The sequence below is a fragment of the Oryctolagus cuniculus genome, chromosome 2 (assembly GCF_964237555.1).
Source record: "Oryctolagus cuniculus chromosome 2, mOryCun1.1, whole genome shotgun sequence".
Taxonomy (NCBI): Eukaryota; Metazoa; Chordata; class Mammalia; order Lagomorpha; family Leporidae; genus Oryctolagus; species Oryctolagus cuniculus.
In genome coordinates this window covers 2,795,304-2,818,305 of record NC_091433.1, presented here as the reverse complement: position 1 = coordinate 2,818,305, position 23,002 = coordinate 2,795,304, and the positions used below count along the sequence as shown (strand labels likewise).

The 23,002-nt window shown below is 64.5% G+C and overlaps 1 protein-coding gene across 11 annotated transcripts in view; it reads right to left on the bottom strand.

The window, feature by feature from the left end:
• Positions 1-23,002, bottom strand: part of AFAP1 (actin filament associated protein 1) — a 174,946-nt gene that overhangs the window by 19,990 nt on the left and 131,954 nt on the right. For all 11 annotated transcript variants that reach the window (XR_011386175.1, XR_011386174.1, XR_011386176.1 and 8 more), the window contains 3 exons: positions 11,931-12,142; positions 9,268-9,413; positions 1,178-1,295 (listed from right to left, as the gene is read on the bottom strand). Coding sequence is in view for 6 of the 11 variants with exons in the window: in XM_070068012.1 (XP_069924113.1) it covers positions 1,178-1,295; positions 9,268-9,413; positions 11,931-12,142 (476 nt within the window). In the remaining 5 variants the exon portion in view is untranslated. The remainder of the gene's footprint in view (positions 1-1,177; positions 1,296-9,267; positions 9,414-11,930; positions 12,143-23,002) is intronic.

Here is a 23,002-nt window from a genome sequence, read left to right as displayed (position 1 = left end):
CCACTGTGCTCACGGGGGGGACCTTACCACTGTGCTCACTCACAGGGGGGGACCTTACCACTGTGCTCACATGTGGGGGGACCTTACCACTGTGCTCACGGGGGGGACCTTACCACTGTGCTCACAGGGGGGGACCTTACCACTGTGCTCACAGGGGGGGACCTTACCACTGTGCTCACGGGGGGGACCTTACCACTGTGCTCACAGGGGGGGACCTTACCACTGTGCTCACGGGGGGGGACCTTACCACTGTGCTCACTCACAGGGGGGGACCTTACCACTGTGCTCACGGGGGGGCCTTACCAGCATGCTCACTCACGCGGGTGGGGGACCGTCCTCCTGCAAGGACACTGGGAACATCAAGCCCAGGCCACAGAAAACTGCAAACTTAAAATCAGCCTGCTGGGGCCAGCGCTGCGGCGTAGCGGGCGAGGCCACGCCTGCGAGTGCTGGCTGCTCCGCTCCTGCTCCAGCTCCCTGCTGAAGCACCTGGGCGAGCAGCAGAGGCGGCCCAAGGGCCTGGGCCCCACAGGGGAGACCCGGAGGAAGCCCCGGCTTTGGTGTGGCTCAGCCTGAGCCTGGGGAGTGAACCAGAGGAAGGAGGGGCCCTCTGTCTCCCTTTGAAATAAATACAACACGTCTTTAAGTGACAGGCTGCTACACTCACTGAATTTCAAGTCCCGCCTCTGGCCGCCTGGCCGGGCCTGGACGTCCTCTGCCCCCGTCAAGCCCACGTGAGACACGGACGCTAAGAGCACGCAGCCGCTCGGGCTGCGAAGCGTCTCTTCCTCCGTGGAGCGCAGAGCGCCTTCACGCCCAGCGCGAGTGCAGGCGCAGGGGAGTGGCTGAGTGTGCCGCTCACGCTGCTTTCGCCAGGTCGGAGGGAACCGTCTGCTGACGGCGTGGACTCGCCCGAGGCACAGCGCCTCCTGCGCTGCTGGTCAGCCAGGATCTTACAGTGCGCTGGGGCACCCAGGGACACACCGCCTACCGGAGTCAACACGGTGGGAGGACGGACAGCGCCGGGGACCAGGAGCGGCACACAGAGCTCGCCCCGAAGCAGCGAGATAAAAAGCCTCGTCATGTTAGGGCCGAAGCCGGGGGAGCGCAGGGCAGAGTTTTCCAGAGAGCCTGGCCTTCCACCAAGCCCCGTTCACTCTGGCGGGTGGGCACTCACCGAGCCGTTTATGCAAGGCACGTCGTCGTAATGCAGCGCCGTGGCGCTGGGGTGGGCGTAGCCGTTGGAGGTGCTGCCCAGGTACGGGTTCGTGGACACCACACGCCTGTTCATGAAACTGAAAGAGAGAGAGAGAGGGAGGGAGGGAGGGAGAGGGAGAGACGGTTAAACCCAAGACCTGAATGCTTTTCCTGCACCACCAACAGTCCTTAGTGAGCCCCAAGTTCTCCCTCAAGGTGGCAGGGGCTGTGCGGCCAGACCAGAAGTGCGGGACGGCATCGGGACGACTGAGGGGTCCCTGGAGGGACTGGGCAGACTCACGCCTGTGCACCCAGGACAGCCCTCATGGCCAGGCTGTGGCCGGGGAGGCACGGCACGTGCTGCTGCGGGGGTGGCGAAGGCCCCAACGCCTGGCCTGTGCCCCTGCACTGGGCTGCAGCCTCAGCTCCCAGCACCACGCTGGCCCCACGGCGACCCAAGGAGCCAGGCGGGTGTGGCGGCAGGGTGGTCAGAACAGGGTCCCTCGAGGGGTGCAGATGCCTGCGGTGTCACTGGGCGGGACGCAGACCCACAGGAAGTCCTGGGGGGAGGACACGGTCACCATAGGCAAGGCCACTTGCCATCTCAGAGAGGGACCCAGCAGCAGACAGTCAGCACCCAGGGTTCTGAGAAAAACAGGGCCAGGACTGGACGCCAGGCAGCCCACCTCGGCGTGGCGCTCTGCCCACACCAGGGCTTTTGTCACTGAGGTGACGAGGCCGCGTGCCACCCACAGGACAGAGACATTAAAGCCACCTCCCTGGGACTGGGGGCTCAGGAGCGGCTCCTCATCCATTTGTCTGTCCCCTCTCTGGCCACAGTGACCAAGGCTTTTGTCAGCCCCTACAACGAGACCCACTGCTGGCCTCCTACAGTAACATGAGTGCCAGGGGGCCGCTGGGCCTTGACGTGGCCCGCACGCTTGCATCTTCAGGAACCATGCTCAGTAAAAGCAGTTGGCTGCTGCTCACTGAGGCCAGCTCCCTGGACCCATCAGTCCACGCGGGGCTAGATTTAGATCCTTTCTGTCTCCTCCCTTGGTGGCTCCAGCTCAGAAAGTGTGAAGGAAATGAAAGTGATAACTGATGTTGGCTGCATTTTTATTGGTAATGGGTGCATCTATGGACAGTTTCGTTCATGCCGTTCACTGTCCCAAGAATGCTATTCTTTGCATTAAAATCAATTTTGCCTGCTAATGCTAATGGCCTGGGAAAGCAGTACAAGACGGCCCAAGTGCTTGGGTCCCTGCACCCACGTGGAGACCTGGAAGAAGCTCCTGCTCCTGGCCCAGCCTAAGCCACTGAAGCCATCTGGGAAGTGAACCAGCAGATGGAAGATTTCTCTCCCTCTCCCTGTCCCTCCCCCTCCTCTCTGTGTAACCCGCCTTACAAATAAAAAAATATGTGTTTAGTTGAAAGAGGAAGGGAGCTGCCATCCATGGTCACTCCCCAAATGCCCACAACAGCGAGGCCTAAGCCAGGCCCTGGGAACGCCTCCAGGCCTCCCCCGTGGCTGGCAGGGACCAACCACTCAGCAGCCACCACCGCTCCCCGGGGCTGCCTGCACAGGACGCAGGAGCCAGGTACTAGGATGCCGGATGTGGGCGTGCTAATGGGTGTCTTAACCTCTAGGCCAAACTCCTGTCCCTGCACGTATTCTCAGGAAGAAATAACCAAGAGCTAGACTCCTTTCTCAGATGCACGACCTTTGCACACGGGGTCTGGGTGAGCATCCCTCTCACTCAGATCGAGAGCCCAGTCATGCTCGAGGGGGGTGTTTTGGTTCAGGGTCTCCTTTACATGCGGTCCCTGGTGACAGCTGAGGTGACACGTGCGCTCGGGGGTCTGTAAGCCTAGGGACTTCCTGGCTGACGACCAGAGACTGGCCAAGCCAGGAGTGCAGACTCTGCTAAACCAGACTGCAGACGTCATACCCCCGCGAAGCCGTTCTCCATCGGCCTCATGTCGGGCGGTGGCGAGGCGGGTTGAGCTGCCACCTGGGACACCCAGTGTCCACCAGAGTGCGGTTCCTGACTACTCCATTTCCAAACCAGCTCCCTCCTAATGCATCGTGGGCGTCACAGATGAGGGCTCAACTGCCTGGGCTGCTGCCACCGTCCCAGGACCCTGGACGGAGCTCCCGGCTCCTGGCTCCAGCCCGGCCTGGCCTGGCCTGGCCGTCGTGGCCATCTGGGGAGTGAGCCAGTACATGGAAGACCAATTTCTGCCTGCTCCATCCCTGTAGTTCAAGAAAATACATAAACACTTAGAGAACAAACATGCCTCACTCACTGCCACGGCGCCAGGGTTGGATTCGTGGTCCTACTCGCCCACCTGTGCTGAGAACAAGCACGTGGGCGCAGGAAGCACGGCGCAAACGACAGCAAGGGCCTGGCTCGGCCCCGCCCTCACACGGGAGCACTCAGCCCTCACACGGGAGCACTCAGCCCCACCCTCACACGGGAGCACTCAGCCCTCACAGGGGAGCACTCAGCCCCACCCTCACACGGGAGCACTCAGCCCTCACATGGGAGCACTCAGCCCTCACACGGGAGCACTCAGCCCTCACACGGGAGCACTCAGCCCCGCCCTCACGGGAGCACTCGGCCCCGCCCTCACAGGGAGCACTCGGCCCCGCCCTCACAGGGAGCACTCAGCCCTCACAGGGAGCACTCAGCCCCACCCTCACACGGGAGCACTCAGCCCTCACAGGGGAGCACTCAGCCCCACCCTCACACGGGAGCACTCAGCCCTCACATGGGAGCACTCAGCCCTCACACGGGAGCACTCAGCCCTCACACGGGAGCACTCAGCCCCGCCCTCACGGGAGCACTCGGCCCCGCCCTCACAGGGAGCACTCGGCCCCGCCCTCACAGGGAGCACTCAGCCCTCACAGGGAGCACTCAGCCCCACCCTCACACGGGAGCACTCAGCCCTCACAGGGGAGCACTCAGCCCCACCCTCACACGGGAGCACTCAGCCCTCACAGGGAGCACTCAGCCCCGCCCTCACAGGGAGCACTCAGCCCTCACAGGGAGCACTCAGCCCCGCCCTCACAGGGAGCACTCAGCCCTCACACGGGAGCACTCAGCCCCGTCCTCACACGGGAGCACTCAGCCCTCACATGTGAGCTCTCAGCCCCACCCTCACACGGGAGCACTCAGCCCTCACAGGGAGCACTCAGCCCCGCCCTCACACGGGAGCACTCAGCCCTCACACGGGAGCACTCAGCCTTCACACGGGAGCACTCAGCCCCGCCCTCACAGGGGAGCACTCAGCCCTCACACGGGAGCACTCAGCCCTCACAGGGGAGCACTCAGCCCTCACATGGGAGCTCTCAGCCCCGCCCTCACAGGGGAGCACTCAGCCCTCACACGGGAGCACTCAGCCCCCCCCCACACACGGGAGCACTCAGCCCTGCCCTCACACGGGAGCACTCAGCCCTGCCCTCACACAGGAGCTCTCAGCCCCGCCCTCACAGGGGAGCACTCAGCCCTCACAGGGAGCACTCAGCCCTCACATGGGAGCACTCAGCCCTCACAGGGGAGCACTCAGCCCTCACACGGGAGCACTCAGCCCCCCCTCACACGGGAGCACTCAGCCCTCACACGGGAGCACTCAGCCCTCACACGGGAGCACTCAGCCCTCACAGGGGAGCACTCAGCCCCGCCCTCACAGGGGAGCACTCAGCCCTCACACGGGAGCACTCAGCCCCGCCCTCACACGGGAGCACTCAGCCCTGCCCTCACACAGGAGCACTCAGCCCTCACATGGGAGCACTCAGCCCTCACATGTGAGCTCTCAGCCCCGCCCTCACAGGGGAGCACTCAGCCCTCACACAGGAGCACTCAGCCCCCCCCTCACACGGGAGCACTCAGCCCTGCCCTCACACAGGAGCACTCAGCCCTCACACGGGAGCACTCAGCCCCCCCCTCACACGGGAGCACTCAGCCCTGCCCTCACACAGGAGCACTCAGCCCTCACAGGGGAGCACTCAGCCCTCACACGGGAGCACTCAGCCCCGCCCTCACAGGGGAGCACTCAGCCCTCACACGGGAGCACTCAGCCCTCACATGTGAGCTCTCAGCCCCGCCCTCACAGGGGAGCACTCAGCCCTCACACGGGAGCACTCAGCCCCCCCTCACACGGGAGCACTCAGCCCTGCCCTCACACAGGAGCACTCAGCCCTCACATGGGAGCACTTAGCCCTCACACGGGAGCACTCAGCCCTCACACGGGAACACTCAGCCCCACCCTCACACGGGAGCACTCAGCCCCACCCTCACACGGCTGCGCTCAGCCCCGCCCTCACAGGGGAGCACTCAGCCCTCACAGGGGAGCACTCAGCCCCGCCCTCACAGGGGAGCACTCAGCCCTCACAGGGGAGCACTCAGCCCTCACATGGGGGCACCCAGCCCTGCCCTCACACGGGAGCACTCAGCCCTCACAAGGGAGCACTCAGCCCCGCCCTCGGAAGAGCTGTGCTTGGTCCCAGAGCAACCGAGGCCAAGCACTAAGCGAATGGTCAAGCCCCAGGAAGACGGGTCAGATTCCCTTGTCCGCAGGGGCGTGGGCAGGGAGGGCGGCGCCTGCGTGGAGCAGGAAGCAGCCGCGACATGCTGAGTCCGCTGAGTCCGTCTTCCCCGGAGGCTCCTGCAGGCTCGGACAGAGCTGCACGCTGCTCACTGCCTGCTGCTGACCCAGGCCCAGACCCAGGCCCCCCAGGGGTGAGAGATGGCTCTGTCCCCCCCGCCTCAGGCCCAGACCCAGGCCCCCCAGGGGTGAGAGATGGCTGTGTCCCCCCTCAGGCCCAGACCCAGGCCCCCCAGGGGTGAGAGATGGCTCTGTCCCCCCCCAGGCCCAGACCCAGGCCCCCCAGGGGTGAGAGATGGCTGTGTCCTCCCTCAGGCCCAGACCCAGGCCCCCCAGGGGTGAGAGATGGCTCTGTCCCCCCCGCCTCAGGCCCAGACCCAGGCCCCCCAGGGGTGAGAGATGGCTGTGTCCTCCCTCAGGCCCAGACCCAGGCCCCCCAGGGGTGAGAGATGGCTCTGTCCCCCCCGCCTCAGGCCCAGACCCAGGCCCCCCAGGGGTGAGAGATGGCTGTGTCCCCCCGCCCCCTCAGGCCCAGACCCAGGCCCCCAGGGGTGAGAGATGGCTGTGTCCCCCCTCAGGCCCAGACCCAGACCCCCAGGGGTGAGAGATGGCTCTGTCCCCCCCCCTCAGGCCCAGACCCAGGCCCCCAGGGGTGAGAGATGGCTGTGTCCTCCCTCAGGCCCAGACCCAGGCCCCCCAGGGGTGAGAGATGGCTCTGTCCCCCCCCTCAGGCCCAGACCCAGGCCCCCCAGGGATGAGAGATGGCTGTGTCCCCCCCCGCCCCCTCAGGCACAGACCCAGGCCCCCCAGGGATGAGAGATGGCTCTGTCCCCCCCAGGCCCAGACCCAGGCCCCCCAGGGGTGAGAGATGGCTCTGTCCCCCCACCTCCTCAGGCCCAGACCCAGGCCCCCCAGGGGTGAGAGATGGCTCTGCCCCCCCGCCCCCTCAGGCCCAGACCCAGGCCCCCCAGGGGTGAGAGATGGCTGTGTCCCCCCTCAGGCCCTGACCCAGGCCCCCCAGGGGTGAGAGATGGCTCTGTCCCCGCCCCAGGCCCAGACCCCCCAGGGGTGAGAGATGGCTCTGTCCCCCCCCAGGCGCAGACCCAGGCCCCCCAGGGGTGAGAGATGGCTGTGTCCCCCCCCAGGCCCAGACCCAGGCCCCCCAGGGGTGAGAGATGGCTCTGCCCCCCCTCAGGCCCAGACCCAGACCCCCCAGGGGTGAGAGATGGCTGTGTCCCCCCCCTCAGGCCCAGACCCAGGCCCCCAGGGGTGAGAGATGGCTGTGTCCTCCCTCAGGCCCAGACCCAGGCTCCCAGGGGTGAGAGATGGCTGTGTCCCCCCACCTTCTCAGGCCCAGACCCAGGCCCCCAGGGGTGAGAGATGGCTGTGTCCTCCCTCAGGCCCAGACCCAGGCCCCCAGGGGTGAGAGATGGCTGTGTCCCCCCACCTTCTCAGGCCCAGACCCAGGCCCCCAGGGGTGAGAGATGGCTCTGCCCCCCCTCAGGCCCAGACCCAGGCCCCCCAGGGGTGAGAGATGGCTCTGTCCCCCCCCAGGCCCTGACCCAGGCCCCCCAGGGGTGAGAGATGGCTCTGCCCCTCCTCAGGCCCAGGCCCCCCCAGAATGAGAGAGACAGGCAGGCTGAGGAGCCCAGTGCACACCCAGACTCCCTGTCAGTGAATGGACCACGATTCCCACCCGCAGTGACACCGAGACACTGGTCCACTTAAACTAGCAGCAGTGGGGCGGCTGCGGGCGGCGGGGCAGCTGCGACCCCCGCGGGCCAGCGCCCGCCAGCCCCAGAGCTCCGCTTCCAACCCAGCCCCTGCTGAGGTCCCCGAAGAGCAGCGTGTGGCGGCTCAGTGCGCGGGCCCTGCCGTCTGCACGGGAGGCCTGGAGGAGTTCTAGGCCCCGGTCCTGGCCTGGTCCAGTCCCAGCTGCTGCAGGCTTTTGGGGAGACCAGCAGGTGGAAAATCTCCCCCTCACTCGGTCTTTCAAGTAGATAAATAAATCTAAAGCCCCTAGGGAATCCCCGCCTCAACATGACAACACTGTAACGCGAGCTGCGTCCTCCGGGGTGGACAGCGCAGCGAGCGCGTGGCCTAGCAGAGCGCCGCCCCTCGGTCTCCACACGCAGCCTGCAGGATGCGCTGCTCGGCCGGGTGGCAGGACGCAGGCCAGGCTCCCCCAGCATGGATGGGGGAAGGGCAGGCGCGGGGCGGTCGTCATCAGGGCTCTGCCGGCTTTTGCTGGGGGCAGAACCGAGCGGCGGCTTTGTTCAAGGTCAGTGTCTGAAGTCGCGGCGCGCCGCTTCGCCCTGTGCACTGCCATCTATGCGCCCGTCTGTCAGGGACGGCTCCTGCACGCCCGTGAGCCAGGCAGACCTGCGAGCCGGCACCACCTCCATCACACGACAGCAAGAACTCTGCTCCCGCATTACACCACCCAGCTCGCCAGCCTCCCGGAGCCGGACCCCACAGCGGGACTCAAACATCCCGGACGGCCACTCGACTGCCACGCCGGCCTGTCCACGGAGGACGGGTGCGGCCGGCTCCCCTGCGGGCGAACGTCTCAGGCCGAGCAGTCATGGCCGTCACCCACGTCTCCTAACGGCGAGAGCAGCCGGCTCCCTGAGCGCCTCGGCGAGCACCGCACGTCGGGACTCTCCACGGCGTCACCGGAACACCAGCAGGCGCCGCATGGAGCGGAGGAAACGCCACCACGGACTCGCTCCAGACGCTGCCACGTCCTGCTTCGTCTGCTGCAGGCGTGAGGCTGTGCCGGCACCAGGAGCGCCCCGCGGCGGGCGTGTCAGGCGACCTACCCGCCGCGGCCTCCGCACCGCCGCCCAAGTGTGGACCCCGTGTCGACAGGCGTCGCGAGCACGCGTGACGCTGCGGGCTGCCCGAGAGGGTTGGCACGGCGCTGAGACCCGCTGCCGTGAACGGGCTCGCCGCCATGGAAGGAGATGCCGCGCTCCAGAGGGCAGACTCGCGCCTGACGGCATTTTCTAAAAACCACGGTTTAAGTCTGAGGCACGCGACCCCCGGCCCTGACACTCGGGGATCCTCACACCCCACGGGCTCGCCTGTGCTTCTCGGAGCCGCTCCGCCATGACAGGCCACGCGTGGCGCACCGCCCGCTTCTGCAGTGCCGTTCCTCTGACGGCAGCTTCCCCGCTCACGTCTGGTCTCCGGCTGCACCGATTACAAAGCCGGAGGCGTTCCCGGTCCTCGTGTGGCCCTGCTACAGCTCTGCTGCCGCAGAACCCCAGGGGCTGAGGCGTGGGAACACCAGCAGAGCCCGGATCCACTCACACAGGCGAGCCCCGCTTTTCCTCCGAGTCTGTTACTCGGGCAGACCCCGGGGAGGCACCAGGAGGAGCCAGTCCCCGCCCAGGGTCCCCGCCACATGCTGCCCGGGGTCCCCGCCGCGGTGCCGCCCAGAGGCAGTGGTCTTACCAGAAGGTCTGCTTGGCAGTCTGAATGACGCTCGCAGACGTCTCCACGTCTATGTAGTCGTAGTGCAGGGCCGCGGGGTCTGCTGGCGACCCCGTCTCTGCCAGCAAGATCCCGATCCATCTGCCCATGTCTTCGGAAGACGCCGCCTGAGGTGGAGACAAGGAGCGCTTTACTTCACTGACGCTGTAACTGCAGAGCCTGCCAGTAGAGACGCGTGCAACAGAGTGGAGGCGGAGCCCGCGTGTGCAGAAGGAAGTGGGGCCCCTGCCTGAGCCCCGGGATCTGCGCTGCCCAACACCAACCTGACGCAGAGAGCGCACAGCAGCGGCACAGGGGCGCTAAGATCCCAGCCCCTAACCGCCTACCAGCCAGGCCGAGCAGAGGCGAACACGCGGTTAACTTCCTGCCCCTGGAGGGACCCCGTTAACACAGCCAGGCAATCTGCCCAGACAGCAGCCCCCAGGGAGGGGCAGCCCCCAGGGAGGGCCCCCCGTGGCTGAAATGGTCACTTTGTTTCTGCTCTCGAGCCGGCATTGACCACTGACTGACTTGCAGACCAACTATTGTTTCCACAGAAGTAATATTTTGAAATCACTGGGCTGCTTTTTTTTTAAGATGTATTTATTTACTTGAAAGGCAGTTACAGAGAGAGATATCTTCCGCGTACGGTTCACTCCCCGAATGCCTACACAAGCCAGAGCTGAGCCAGACGGAAACCAGGAGCCAGGAGCTTCCTCCAGGTCTCCCACGCGGGTGCAGAGGCCTAACCTTGGGCCGTCCTCCGCTGCCTTCCCAGGCCACAGCAGGGAGCTGGATCGGAAGTGGGGCAGCTGGGACTGGAACCAGTGCCGATATGGGATGCCGGTGTTGCAGATGGGGGCCTGACCTGCCACGCCACAATGCTGTCCCCACTGGGCCGCTTTTTAGAGGCTTGGGATCCCCCTCCCCGAGTCTGATCTGCCGTTCGCAAGTCTGAAGCACACCCTCGAGACGACGGCGCTCAAGTGTCAGGTCGCCCGGTCCCGCCCAGAGCAGCAGGACAGAGCGGAGCGACTCCAGTACGTGCCTGCAGGCAGCAAGAGCCGTCGGCGTGCGCCACTCGGTCAGGGATCCGGGGCAGCAGTTAACTCGCTGCCGGGGATGCCCACGTCTCACGCCAGAGGCCCGAGTTTGCGCCCAGTCCTGCTGCCTGCTGCCTCGCATACCAGGAGGCAACACTGAAGGACTTAGGCAGTGGCGGACTGAGTCCCTGGCTCCGGTGTTGGCCTGTTCCAGCCTCAGGCAGGCGTCTGGAGGAGTGAACCAGTCGATGAAAAATCTCTGTGTCTGGGGCTGGCACTGTGGCACAGCGGATAAACGCTCTGCAGTGCCGGCATCCCATATGGGCGCTGGTTCTAGTCCCAGCTGCTCCACTTCGGATCCAGCTCTCTGCTGTGGCCTGGGAAAGCAGCGGAAGATGGCCCAAGTGCTTGGGCCCCTGCACCCACATGGGAGACCAGGAGAAGCACCTGGCTCCTGGCTTCTGACTGGCCCAGCCCTGCTGTTGTAGCCATCTGGGGAGTGAACTAGTGGGTGAAAGATCTCTCTCTCTTTCTCTGTAACTCTGCTTTTCAAAAAAATAAATAAATCTTAACAAAAAAAAAAAAAAGGTTTGCTTGTGAGGATTCAGACAGCTAAGACTGGTCTCTTAGGTGGGAACCCACAGCTGCAGAAGCAGCCAGCAGGGGGCGGCAGCCACCACGTCTGAGCGCCCTGCCTCAGACCACCGGGCCGGGGAAGGAGATTCTGAGAAGGGTTGTTTTTTGTGAAAACGGTCTCTGACACCAACTCCCAGCGCGCGATCCGAGTGCTGGACTGTCTACCTGGGCTCCCTTGGCTGGACACAGCTCCGGTCCCACAGGCAGCGGGCTGCGGCCCACATGTGACCGCTGGGACCCCCCAGGTCACTGCCCTGAGCACAGCACGGGTGCACCCGCGGGGGCTCTGACACGGGGGGCCCGGGACGCCCCTCCACGCCTGCAGTCACCACAAGCGAGGGGAAGACGGGCAGGAAGGCCGGAGGCGGCCCCGGGGAAGAAATGCAGATTTCCAACAAGACAGTGGAGGGCTACTGGCTCAGCGGCCGTGTCCGCGCTGGCGAGCGGACGGTCTGGGAGAGCGGCGGCCGCCCACAGACCACGCGCGGCCGGGCGCTCACAGCCCAAGCTGCTCTCTGGTTGGTGGGTCACGGGGCTCACTGCCCTCTCTCTACAAGCGGCCATCTGTGAAGAAGTCCAGAATATCGCACAGGACCTGTGAGAGCCACTTAGCGCCGTTCCAAAGGCAGCCCGCGCTTGGGGGAGCGTGTCACTGGGAGTTCCGCAGGAAGTGATCTTCTGGGCTCTTTCGAAAGGCAGCCCACTGCACGAGCCGTGTGTGCAGTGCCACCGCGGGCTCGCAGGGGCACAGGGCAGCGCGCTCCCCCTCCCCGCGCTGTCGGTCTCTCGGAAGAGGCGCGCGGGACTAACTCGGTCTCTCGGAAGAGGCGCGCGGGACTAACTCGGTCTCTCGGGAAGAGGCGCGCGGGACTAATGGAGAGGAAGGGACCTGAGGACGGCGCGGCCGAGGGGGCCTTGGTGCAGGGGTGGAGGGGAGCGCGTGCGCCCGCAGCTGGAGGCCCCTACCTCCAGCACGGCGACCTCCTGGCCGTTGCGGAGCAGGCGGAAGGTGAGCGGGTGCTTGGCGTCCAGGCCCGGGGTCACCTCGCAGCCGCGCAGGGGGATGGACGCGATGTGCGTCTTCAGGTCGGCCCTGTCCTTGTGGAGGACCAGCTTGCTGTCCCTCACGCGGCACCAGCGCTCCCGCCAGCGGCTGTTGGAGAGGACGTTCAGGTAGCCTGCGAGGACAAGGGTGCCGTCAGCCTCCCGGGAGGGCCCCGCCCAGGAAGGGCAGCGCGGCCGCCAGAATCTGCCTGCGGTCAGGTATAGGGGCACGCGTGACCCCCGAGAGCTACGCGGCCAGGTGTAGGGGCACACGTGACCCCCGAGAGCTACGCGGCCAGGTTTAGGGGCACGCGTGACCCCCGAGAGCTACGCAGTCAGGTTTAGGGGCACGCGTGACCCCCGAGAGCTACGCGGCCAGGTTTAGGGGCACGCGTGACCCCGAGAGCTACGCGGCCAGGTGTAGGGACACGCGTGACCCCCGAGAGCTACGCGGCCAGGTATAGGGGCACACGTGACCCCCGAGAGCTACGTGGTCAGGTTTAGGGGCACGCGTGACCCCCGAGAGCTACGCGGCCAGGTGTAGGGGCACGCGTGACCCCCGAGAGCTATGCGGCCAGGTGTAGGGGCACGTGTGACCCCGAGAGCTACGCGGCCAGGTGTAGGGGCACACGTGACCCCTGAGAGCTACGCGGTCAGGTGTAGGGGCACACGTGACCCCGAGAGCTACGCGGCCAGGTGTAGGGGCACACGTGACCCCCGAGAGCTACGCGGTCAGGTGTAGGGGCACGCGTGACCCCCGAGAGCTACGCGGCCAGGTGTAGGGACACGCGTGACCCCCGAGAGCTACGCGGTCAGGTGTAGGGGCACACGTGACCCCCGAGAGCTACGCGGCCAGGTGTAGGGGCACGTGTGACCCCGAGAGCTACGCGGTCAGGTGTAGGGGCACGCGTGACCCCGAGAGCTATGCGGCCAGGTGTAGGGGCACGCGTGACCCCCGAGAGCTATGCGGTCAGGTGTAGGGGCACGTGTGACCCCGAGAGCTACGCGGCCAGGTGTAGGGGCACGCGTGACCCCCGAGAGCTACGCGGTCAGGTATAGGGGCACACGTGACCCCCGAGAGCTACGTGGTCAGGTTTAGGGGCACGTGTGACCCCGAGAGCTACGCGGCCAGGTGTAGGGGCACACGTGACCCCGAGAGCTACGCGGCCAGGTATAGGGGCACGCGTGACCCCCGAGAGCTACACGGTCAGGTGTAGGGGCACGCGTGACCCCGAGAGCTACGCGGCCAGGTGTAGGGGCACGCGTGACCCCCGAGAGCTACGCGGCCAGGTGCAGGGGCACGCGTGACCCCCGAGAGCTACGCGGCCAGGTGTAGGGGCACATGTGACCCCGAGAGCTACGCGGCCAGGTGTAGGGGCACGCGTGACCCCCGAGAGCTACGCGGCCAGGTGTAGGGGCATGCGTGACCCCCGAGAGCTACGCGGCCAGGTGCAGGGGCACGCGTGACCCCCGAGAGCTACGCGGCCAGGTGTAGGGGCACGCGTGACCCCGAGAGCTACGCGGCCAGGTGTAGGGGCACGCGTGACCCCGAGAGCTCCTGTGGGCTGAAACACTGCTCAGGGGACAGCAGGAGCAGAAACGTGCTGAGAGCTGGTTTGGTGTCTGTGGGAACCCAGCGTTCGCCATAGCGCGGGGAATGTCCCCGGCCGGCCAGTGTCGGGTGGCGAGAGGGAAACGCGGCCAGACGGCGGCCTGCAAATAAACAGGGAGGGCGGACGGCCGAGGCAGCTGCCGGCACAAGCAGGCGACGGTCAGCCCAGGCGGGCAGGCTTGGGCTTAGCGTCAGCAGAGCACACCACGTGCAGCCGGAAGCCCCACTGCGGGGTGGGGGGACGCCACGTGCCCCCGCCCCGGGGCCCACCATGGCCCAAGGTGGAGTCAGGGCCTGCGTGTGCCTGGGGGACGCTGGCTGCCCAGGGAAGCTGCAAAGCGAGTCTCCAGCCCCGCGGCGGCTGCGCGGCATCTCCCACACCGCCATGTGTGCGGAACCGCAACCCTCCTACACAGGAACACCGACACCCCTCGGTTGTCACAAACACAAAATCCACCTTTTTCAGAAATGCCAGAGCATGGAAGACTTGCAGCCCGTCCGTGGGGCCAGGCACCGGCCGCACCTCCGCGGAGGTTCAGGAATGGGTCACATAGCACGGGCCACGCCGACTGTCGGGTCCTCGCTCCCCGACTCCTGTCACTCGGCCACTCTTACCCGCACCCGCACCCCCGGGCCAAAGTGCTGCGGAAACAGGAAGTCCTCACCAGGTCCCGGTGTTCCCAACGCGCCCCAAGGGCTCCACTTATGCCCGAAGGCTTACGGCCTGTTAGCAACGAGCAAATGCTAGGGACCAGAAACAGGCATGTCAGCCTTGTAGAGGATTTATAAATATTCCTCAGTGAACTGAATGGCACACACGTGTAGGGTCTACACTTTTGCAACAGGCTTGCCACCAGAACACGGGGGTCGTGGAAACCACTGCTCAAAGCCACGTGGGACAGGAAAAGCCTCCGGTCGACTACATCGTCTGATACGGGGCTCTGGGCAGCCCCCTGCCACTGGCCGTCTCGGCCACACACGGCTGACACCCACAGAAGCACCCCTTGGCAGGGGGCCGCAGAGATGGGACAGGGCTCCTTCAGGTCCGCCTGGGTCTTGGACACACTGAAGGCCAGGTGTGGGCGTGGCGTCACCTCGACACGGCGCTGTCTTGGACACCTGAGACCAGCAAGTGAGGGTGAGAACCACTCCTGCCCGGGACAGGCACCTCAGCAGAGGCTCCTGGGCCGACTCTGCGGCCCTGACCGTGGCCGCCGCATTCGGGGAGCGTGCAGCTGGGCTCTCCCAGGAAGGGCGGACCTGAGAGCACGCCCTCCGGCTCCCGGCCACGGGGTGCGGACCCACCATTGCTGCTAACAGAACGGATTCCAGACCACCCCACAGCCATGAGCCACACGCGGAAACCACTACGAAGGTCAGAACCTACACTAAGAAAACGGGCTCCAGCCCTGACGACAGAAGTATCTGTCATTTCTGGTTGGCATGGTGACAGCAGGCTGGCGCCCAGCGCTCACACGACTTGGTTCAAGGGTGGGAAGTCACCGGCCACAATGGCCGTGCCATGGAAGCGCACAGCTGGGCACCCCGGATGGCACCTCCCACCAACCCGTCCAGCTGACAAGCCTGAGCGTCTGCCCCCACTGGGTGGCTGGCGGCCTTGGCCCCGTCCCTGCGGGCCACGTGGACACTGCTGTCCTCAAACCTGGCTGGCGTGAAGGCACGTCTGTTGACAGGCCCAGGAAGCCTCGAGTGAAAGGCTTCCTGGGGACGTGTGCACGTCCATGTCAACCAGCTCATGTGTCTGTCAAAGACGCCCACTGTGGCAACGCTGCCCTCCCTGCTCGGGGATTCGGAGCCCCCAGGCAGCTCAGCGCTGGCCCTGTCCCGGCTCTGGCTGTCACGCAGCGCGCACTGCCTGCAGGGAAAGACCGACGGTCACTCTGGCAGGAAGCTGGCCCCCACTACTGAGATCCGGTGATGCTGCCGTGGCTGGGAGGGTCCCTGGCCAAGCCCAGGTGTGCTGAGAGCTTCTCTTGGGGTCCCGCCCTGTCTGAGACGTGAGACAGACGTCCTGTGTGGGCAGCAAGGCACGGTCCCAGGCTGCCCAGAAAGCTCCATGAATACCATCCCCCAGTTCTTGCCACCCCAGCCTCGGTCAGCGGTGGGAGAGGTTTCGGCACTGGCCATTACGCTGGGGGGGGGGGGGGGAACACTACCAACGCGCTTCACAGCCTGCAGAAGGCAGCAGCGTGTCTGCTGGGCCACCTGGGGAGGGGGAGGCTGTGTGTGTGTGTGTGTGTGTGTAGAACTTTGAGACCCATTAAAAATAAGGAAAAAAGCTCCAATTTTCATCAGTCTGCAAGTGATTAATTTCTATACTAAAGAGAAGGTCACACCGCCTCTCCCAGAACTAGGACTTTGCTTTGCGGGCCAGGAGCAAGGCCCTGGGCTCAGCGCCTGTGACCTGGCGCCCCCTTGTGTTCAGAGGAGGAGCTGGATGGGACTGAAGGTCAGCATCTCACACCTCTGGGACAGGAGGGAGGTGGGCGTCACCTAGGGAGGGAGCGGGGAGGCCTCTCATCCATGGCCAAGCAGCACGGCCGACCCCAAGCTCCCCGGGAGACAGACGCGGGCAGCGGGGCCGCCCAGGAAGGTTTTGCTCTATCCAGCGCTATTTGGAAATGACTTAATTCGGATACATTCAGTCCTTAGAAAGCAAGCTCTGCTTACACACGTGGACTCAGCTCTGGTTTCTGGCCTCTAAGGGACGGTCACCTGACCTATTTCCGGTGGTTCTGGCATCACCTCTCACAGCCAGCCGTGTGCAAAGCCCGCCTCTCTGGACTCTCATGAATGACTGCCAGCTGCAAAATCTGCTAGGCGGAAAGACAGGATGACGCAGAGACAGAGACAGGACCGGGAGGCAGGACCCTGCAGGACAGGCAGGAGCCCTCAGGACAGGCAGGAGCCTACAGGACAGGCAGGACCCTCAGGACAGGCAGGAGCCTCAGGACAGGCAGGACCCTACAGGACAGGCAGGAGCCTCAGGACAGGCAGGAGCCCTCAGGACAGGCAGGAGCCTCACGACAGGCAGGAGCCCTCAGGACAGGCAGGACCCTCAGGACAGGCAGGAGCCCTCAGGACAGGCAGGAGCCTCACGACAGGCAGGAGCCCTCAGGACAGGCAGGACCCTCAGGACAGGCAGGAGCCCTCAGGACAGGCAGGACCCTCAGGACAGGCAGGACCCTGCAGGACAGGCAGGACCCTCAGGACAGGCAGGAGCCTTCAGGAGAGGCAGGAGCCCTCAGGACAGGCAGGAGCCCTCAGGACAGGCAGGACCCTGCAGGACAGGCAGGACCCTCAGGACAGGCAGGAGCCTACAGGACAGGCAGGAGCCCTCAGGACAGGCAGGAGCCTCACGACAGGCAGGAGCCCTCAGGACAGGCAGGACCCTCAGGACAGGCAGGAGCCCTCAGGACAGGCAGGAGCCCTCAGGACAGGCAGGACCCTCAGGACAGGCAGGACCCTGCAGGACAGGCAGGACCCTCAGGACAGGCAGGAATCCTTCAGGAGAGGCAGGAGCCCTCAGGACAGGCAGGAGCCCTCAGGACAGGCAGGAGCCTACAGGACAGGCAGGACCCTCAGGACAGGCAGGACCCTCAGGACAGGCAGGAGCCCTCAGGACAGGCAGGACCCTGCAGGACAGGCAGGACCCTCAGGACAGGCAGGAGCCCTCAGGACAGGCAGGACCCTCAGGACAGGCAGGAGCCCTCAGGACAGGCAGGACCCTCAGGACAGGCAGGACCCTCAGGACAGGCAGGAGCCCGCAGGACAGGCTGCTCGGGCACAGCTGGCGATGCCTCGCACGGAGCCCCAGGTCACTGCGGGGGCCTGCCGTAGGTGGCAGCTGGTGCACCCTCCGCTCCGCCCTGGGACACAGGGGCACTCGGGGGGGCCTGCCGTAGGTGGCGGCTGACGCACCCTCCGCTCCGCCCCGGGACACAGGGGCTGTGGGGTGGGCAGCAGCTGAGCTCTCAGCGTGGCCAGGGACGGGGGGCATTCTCCCAGGGCTGCAGGAGGGCAGAAGAAACTGAGCCTGGAACCCACCAGGGACCTAGAAGACAGCGCAGAGCCCGGCCTTCCTGCAGAGGACTTGGAATCACGTCAGGTAAGTGGACGGCTCCAATGCAGACTTAAAAACTGAAGCCGGGGCGGCGGCTGTGGCACAGCAGGTTAAGCTGCTGCCTGTGGCGCCAGCATCCCATATGGGCGCCAGTTCAAGACCCGGCTGCTCCATTCCCGATCCAGCTCTCTGCTGTGGCCTGGGAAAGCAGTGGAAGATGGCCCAGGTCCTGGGGCCCCTGCGCCCACGTGGGAGACCCGGAAGAAGCCCCAGGCTCCTGGCTTCAGACTGGCCCAGCCCTGGCCGTTGTGGCCATTTGGGCAGTGAACCAGTGGATGGAAGACGTCTCCCTCCTGTAACTCTACCTTAGAAGGAGGGGAGGGAGGGAGAGCGGGAGAGGGAAAGAGAAGGAAAGGAAAACAGTTTAAACTGAGTCCAGGGGAAGGCGTGCGCTGTCCGCAGGGCTCCCTGCGTTCCCCTTCTGTGAGCGTGCGGGCAGCAGCGCCAGCAGCCTGGGGAGGGGGCGCACAGACCTCCACGCCGCTGCCTTCCCCGACAGAATCCCGCCCAGCGCCACCACTCAGTGAGCTCCCTGACCTTTCATCCACAAAAGCAGTGGTCTACGGGACACACTGACATTTATGTAAAGCACGACTTCGTGGGACGTTACCCTATTTTAGTGCCTTCCCTGGATTTATTTACTGTTTCAAGAAGGGAAAATAATCGCCGTGGGTACAGACGTGTTTACATAAACAGGAAGCCCCACAGTCATAGGTCCACTGTCCACTCTGTTCTCAGAAAGTGGTGGCCCCAAGTGGCGTGTTCTGGGTGGGGAGCAGGGAGAAGCCCGGCAGGACGGTGGCAGCCCCGCCGCGGGAACCCGCGGAGCGCGCCGAGCGCGGGAACCCCCGGGGCGGCCGTGGATGATTCGACCCTCACGGTTCGGGGCCTCCCTCAGCTGATTACTGCAGGGTGCTACCGTGTCTAAACAGCTTGCCAGTTTCAGCTTCATGTTTTGAGGTTGTTTCTGCCCCAAATTCTAAAGGAAGCTGCAGCACCATGGCAAGACTGCACGAAGAGGTTTACTCAGAACTTTATATAAAATTAGCTTTATGGGCCTGAGATGAAACCAACAAAATATACAGGCGGCGGCGGAAGCGACAGGAGCCTCCCCGGCCACTGCGCCGGGTGCCCTAGGTGGCTCCTGAATGCAGGCAGGGAGACTTTCAGAAGTGGGGCCAAGCTTCCACTCTCTCAGGAAGGCACGGTCGGGCCTGCCGGAGAGGCGACCGCGCCTCGGGTACTCGTGGCCCGAACGCGCCGCACTCCTGGGGGCATCCGACCCTCCAGCAAGCACACGTACCACCTGCTGCGCGCGCGGCCTGAGAAGGCGCTCCCCGGAAGCAGCACCGGACGGAGGCAGCCGTGAGGTCCTGTGTCCCCACGGGCTCAGGCCGAGCAGCGGGCACAGCAGTGCCGGGCACGGGGCCTTGGGCTGAGGATGCACCCTCCCTCCCTGCTCGGGGGCGGAGGCGGACACACGCAGTGGGAAGTGCAGCTGTCCTGTGTGTGCCGGGATCCTGCCACTGAACGCTGCCGGAGGCCCCAGAACCCGGCAGGCAGAGGCCTGGAAACACCTGCCTGGTCCTGAAGATGCGGCGCAGGCCGCCGCCCCGCCGCCCCGCCGCCCCGCCTCGCACCCGTCCCAGCCTCCACAGCTCTCGTCACCTGTGCCGCTCCCCGGCCCTGTGCTCACGTGGCCCTGGGTGGGGCTCACGTCCCCTTTCTAAAAAGACACAGGGCGGTGTTTGGTAGTTAAAGACACTGCTTGGGACAACCACATCCCCTGTGAGAGTGCCTGGCTCGAGGCTGGCCACGCTTCCAGTCCCAGCTGCCTGCTAACGCATCCCCTGGGAGGCCCAGTGTTGGGGTTCCTGCCACCCACATGAGAGACCAGGACTGAGTTCTGGGCTTCTGACCGGCTTGGTCCAGCCCTGGCTGCTGCAGACGTTTGGGGAGTGAGCCGATGAGTGGAAGATGACTCTCTCCCTTTTTCTCTCTTTCAAATAAATACAAACAAATCAATCACTAAGTGTTCTTTTTTAAAGCCTGTTAGACAAGCAAATGGGCGAATGCAGTGACCACTAACTGAGCAGATTATGAGCCAGGCACGGAGCTCAGCGCCCTTCAGTGTCCAAGGAAGCCACGGCGCCTAAGTACGGAGCCCATCACACAGACACGGGAGCCGAGGCCCTGTGACAGCAGGTGAGGTGCGCCAGGGACTCACTGGCTGCTGAGCCCTGGCGCCCGCTAGACGCTGGGGATCAGAAAGGTGAGCGCCTCACCCCGGCTCCGACACAGCCAGAGCCCTGAGCTGGGCCACAGGACAGGGGCGGTCTCAGTGCAGTGACACGGTTAGTCCAGGCCCCAACCCCATCTGCTGGCCGAGAGAGACACAAAGAAGAAACAGATGGGAAGGGCTGTGGAAGAGCAAAGAACTGGACACCAGTCTGGGACCCGCAAGGCGGGAAGGGCAGGTCCACGAGACACTTTTTACCTGTCAGATCTTACCGTCTACTGGCGGGTGTGATCTAGCTCAACCTAGGCTGAACGCTACAGAAGAGGCAGGGACCCGGAACAAGGGGCAGCCACAGGCCCCCCTGGGCCTGCTAAGCCAGGCCGGGGCTGCCACGAATCCTGCAGCCACAGCATTTCTATGGCGCACCGAGGGCTCAGGTGGTCAGATGACCATGTTGCGCTGGCGGGCCGGGGCGCACACTGTTCTCAGGGGCTCCCAGGAGGCGTTGCTGCCCTCTCTGCTGCACTGCCCGGGGCCCCGCAGCTGTGCACTCACTCCCCGCAGAGACCCTGCTTGGCAGGATGGGCTCCCGGGGCCCCGCAGCTGTGCACTCACTCCCCGCAGAGACCCTGCTCGGCAGGATGGGCTCCCGGGGCCCCGCAGCTGCGCATTCACTCCCCGCAGAGACCCTGCTCGGCAGGATGGGCTCCCGGGGCCCCGCAGCTGCGCATTCACTCCCCGCAGAGACCCTGCTCGGCAGGATGGGCTCCCGGGGCCCCGCAGCTGCGCACTCACTCCCCGCAGAGACTCTGCTCGGCAGGACGGGCTCCTGGCCTCTATCCAGTCCCTGCAGGTGCACTAACGAGATGGTCACTGCTCGTCTTTCCTTTCCTCAGTCTCCGCTCTCCCCTGCCCCAGCAAGGACCTGGATGAGTTTTAAGATCCTGTGTGCACTCTGACCTCAGAATCAGCCCTTAAGGCATGCTGTTCTGGCTGAAAAGCCCATGAGAGCATTTCAGGCATGGAAAGCTGAGACACTGTGGCAAAAAATGTTCTACATGAAAGATCTCTGCGAGTGAGACCCAGTGGAAAGAAAGGGCCATCAAGGAAGGAGGTACCTTTCTCTGAAGGGAGGAGAGAACTTCCACTTTGACTACGGTCTTGTCTAAACACTGAGGGAGTCTGTGGACTCAAAAGGCTTCCATAGCCTAGGCCGCTCATGTCAAGAGCCTCGGGTGGTCACTGACATCACACATAAGGGTGTTAATTGTTAAATTAACAACAGGAGTCACTGTGCACTTACTTCCCATGCAGGACCTCTGTCCCCAGTGAGTTTGTATTATGAGAATTAACTGCAAAACTTGTTCTCAAACATTGTGTGTGTGTGCGCAAATTGTTGAGATCTTTACTTAGCACAGAGTTGGTCTTCTGTGTAAAAGTTAATTGAAAATGGGTCTTAAGGGAGAATGGGGCTGGGAGAGGGAGAGGGAGGAGGTGGGGCGTGGTGGGAAGAATCACTACATTCCTGAGGTTCTACTTGGGAAATCTGGACTCACTAAATAGAAGGTTTCACTGGGGAAAAAGAAAGAGCTAGTGCACAGAGGAGGCTCTGCTGACAGAGGCGGAGTGACGAGGGCGGCCCGCTGTGATGAGAAACCAGGACACCCTGCTCCCGCGCTCGCCCACCAGAGGCCCTGCGGAGACCCTGCTCCCGCGCTCGCCCACGCAGACGCCCCGCGGAGGCCCTGCTCCCACCCTTGTCCACGCAGGCGCCCCGCGGAGACCCTGCTCCCGCGCTTGCCCACGCAGACACCCCGCGGAGACCCTGCTCCCGCGTTCGTCCACCAGAGGCCCCGCGGAGGCCCTGCTCCCGCCCTTGCCCACGCAGACGCCCCGCGGAGGCCCTGCTCCCGCGTTCGCCCACCAGAGGCCCCGCGGAGACTCTGCTCCCGCCCTCGTCCACGCAGACGCCCCGCGGAGGCCCTGCTCCAGCGCTCGCCCACGCAGACGCCCCGCGGAGGCCCTGCTCCCGCACTTGCCCATGGAGACGCCCGGCGGAGGCCCTGCTCCCGCGCTCGCCCACCCAGACGCCCCGCCAGCTGTCAGAGGTGCCAGGACTGGCAGGCCAGCACTCGGGCGGTCAGCAGAGCTGGGCTGGGAGCTGTGTGACCCGAGCAAGCCAGGCGTCCTCTCTAGAATCAGGGCCTCACTGGGGAGGGGCGTTTCTGGATTCCTGCCCCATTAAGGTTTAGCTGCGTCTCATGAAAATTCCTGCTTTCCCCACTGGCCTTCGGCAGTGCAGAAAGGTGCTGTGGCACAGTGGGCAAAGCCAGTCCACTGACAAAGCTCGCGCGCTACCCATGACGTCACATGCCCATCCCACTCCACGTCGTACGCTTGGACAATCTGCTTTCTAGCCTAGTGGGAAAAAAGAACAGATCTAAAACATAGGTTCCATCACCACCAGCAAGAAGAGGACCAGAATTAAAAACTAAACACAGAGGAAGCCACGGCAGTCACATTCTAATGACATCTGCCGGCACCGGTGTTGTGTAATACGTTCAGCTGCCAGCCCGTGACCCCGGCATCCATTTGGGCACTGGTTTGAGTCCCGGCTGCTCCACTTCTAATCCAGCTCCCTGCCAGTGTGCCTGGGAAAGCAGCGGAGGATGGTCTAAGTGTTTGAGCCTCAGCACCCACATGGGAGACCCAGAAGCGCCTGGCTCCTGGCTTCAGATCAGCCCAGCTCCAGCCATTGTAGCCAACTGGGGAGTGAACCAGCGGATGGATGGTCTCACTGTCTCTCCCTCTCTCTAGGTAACTCTTAGCTAGGAAGCTGGATGTTAGCCTGCGTGTGTGAGAGAGGGGCCCAGGGGAAACTGAGCCTGTACAGCTCAGCTTGGAAGCACCCAGGTCTCCCACTCTGAAGTCTGCCCGGCCCTGATGACCGCCCAGGTCTCAGCCCCCTGGAGCGTCCTCTCTGCACCCAGGTCTCCCAC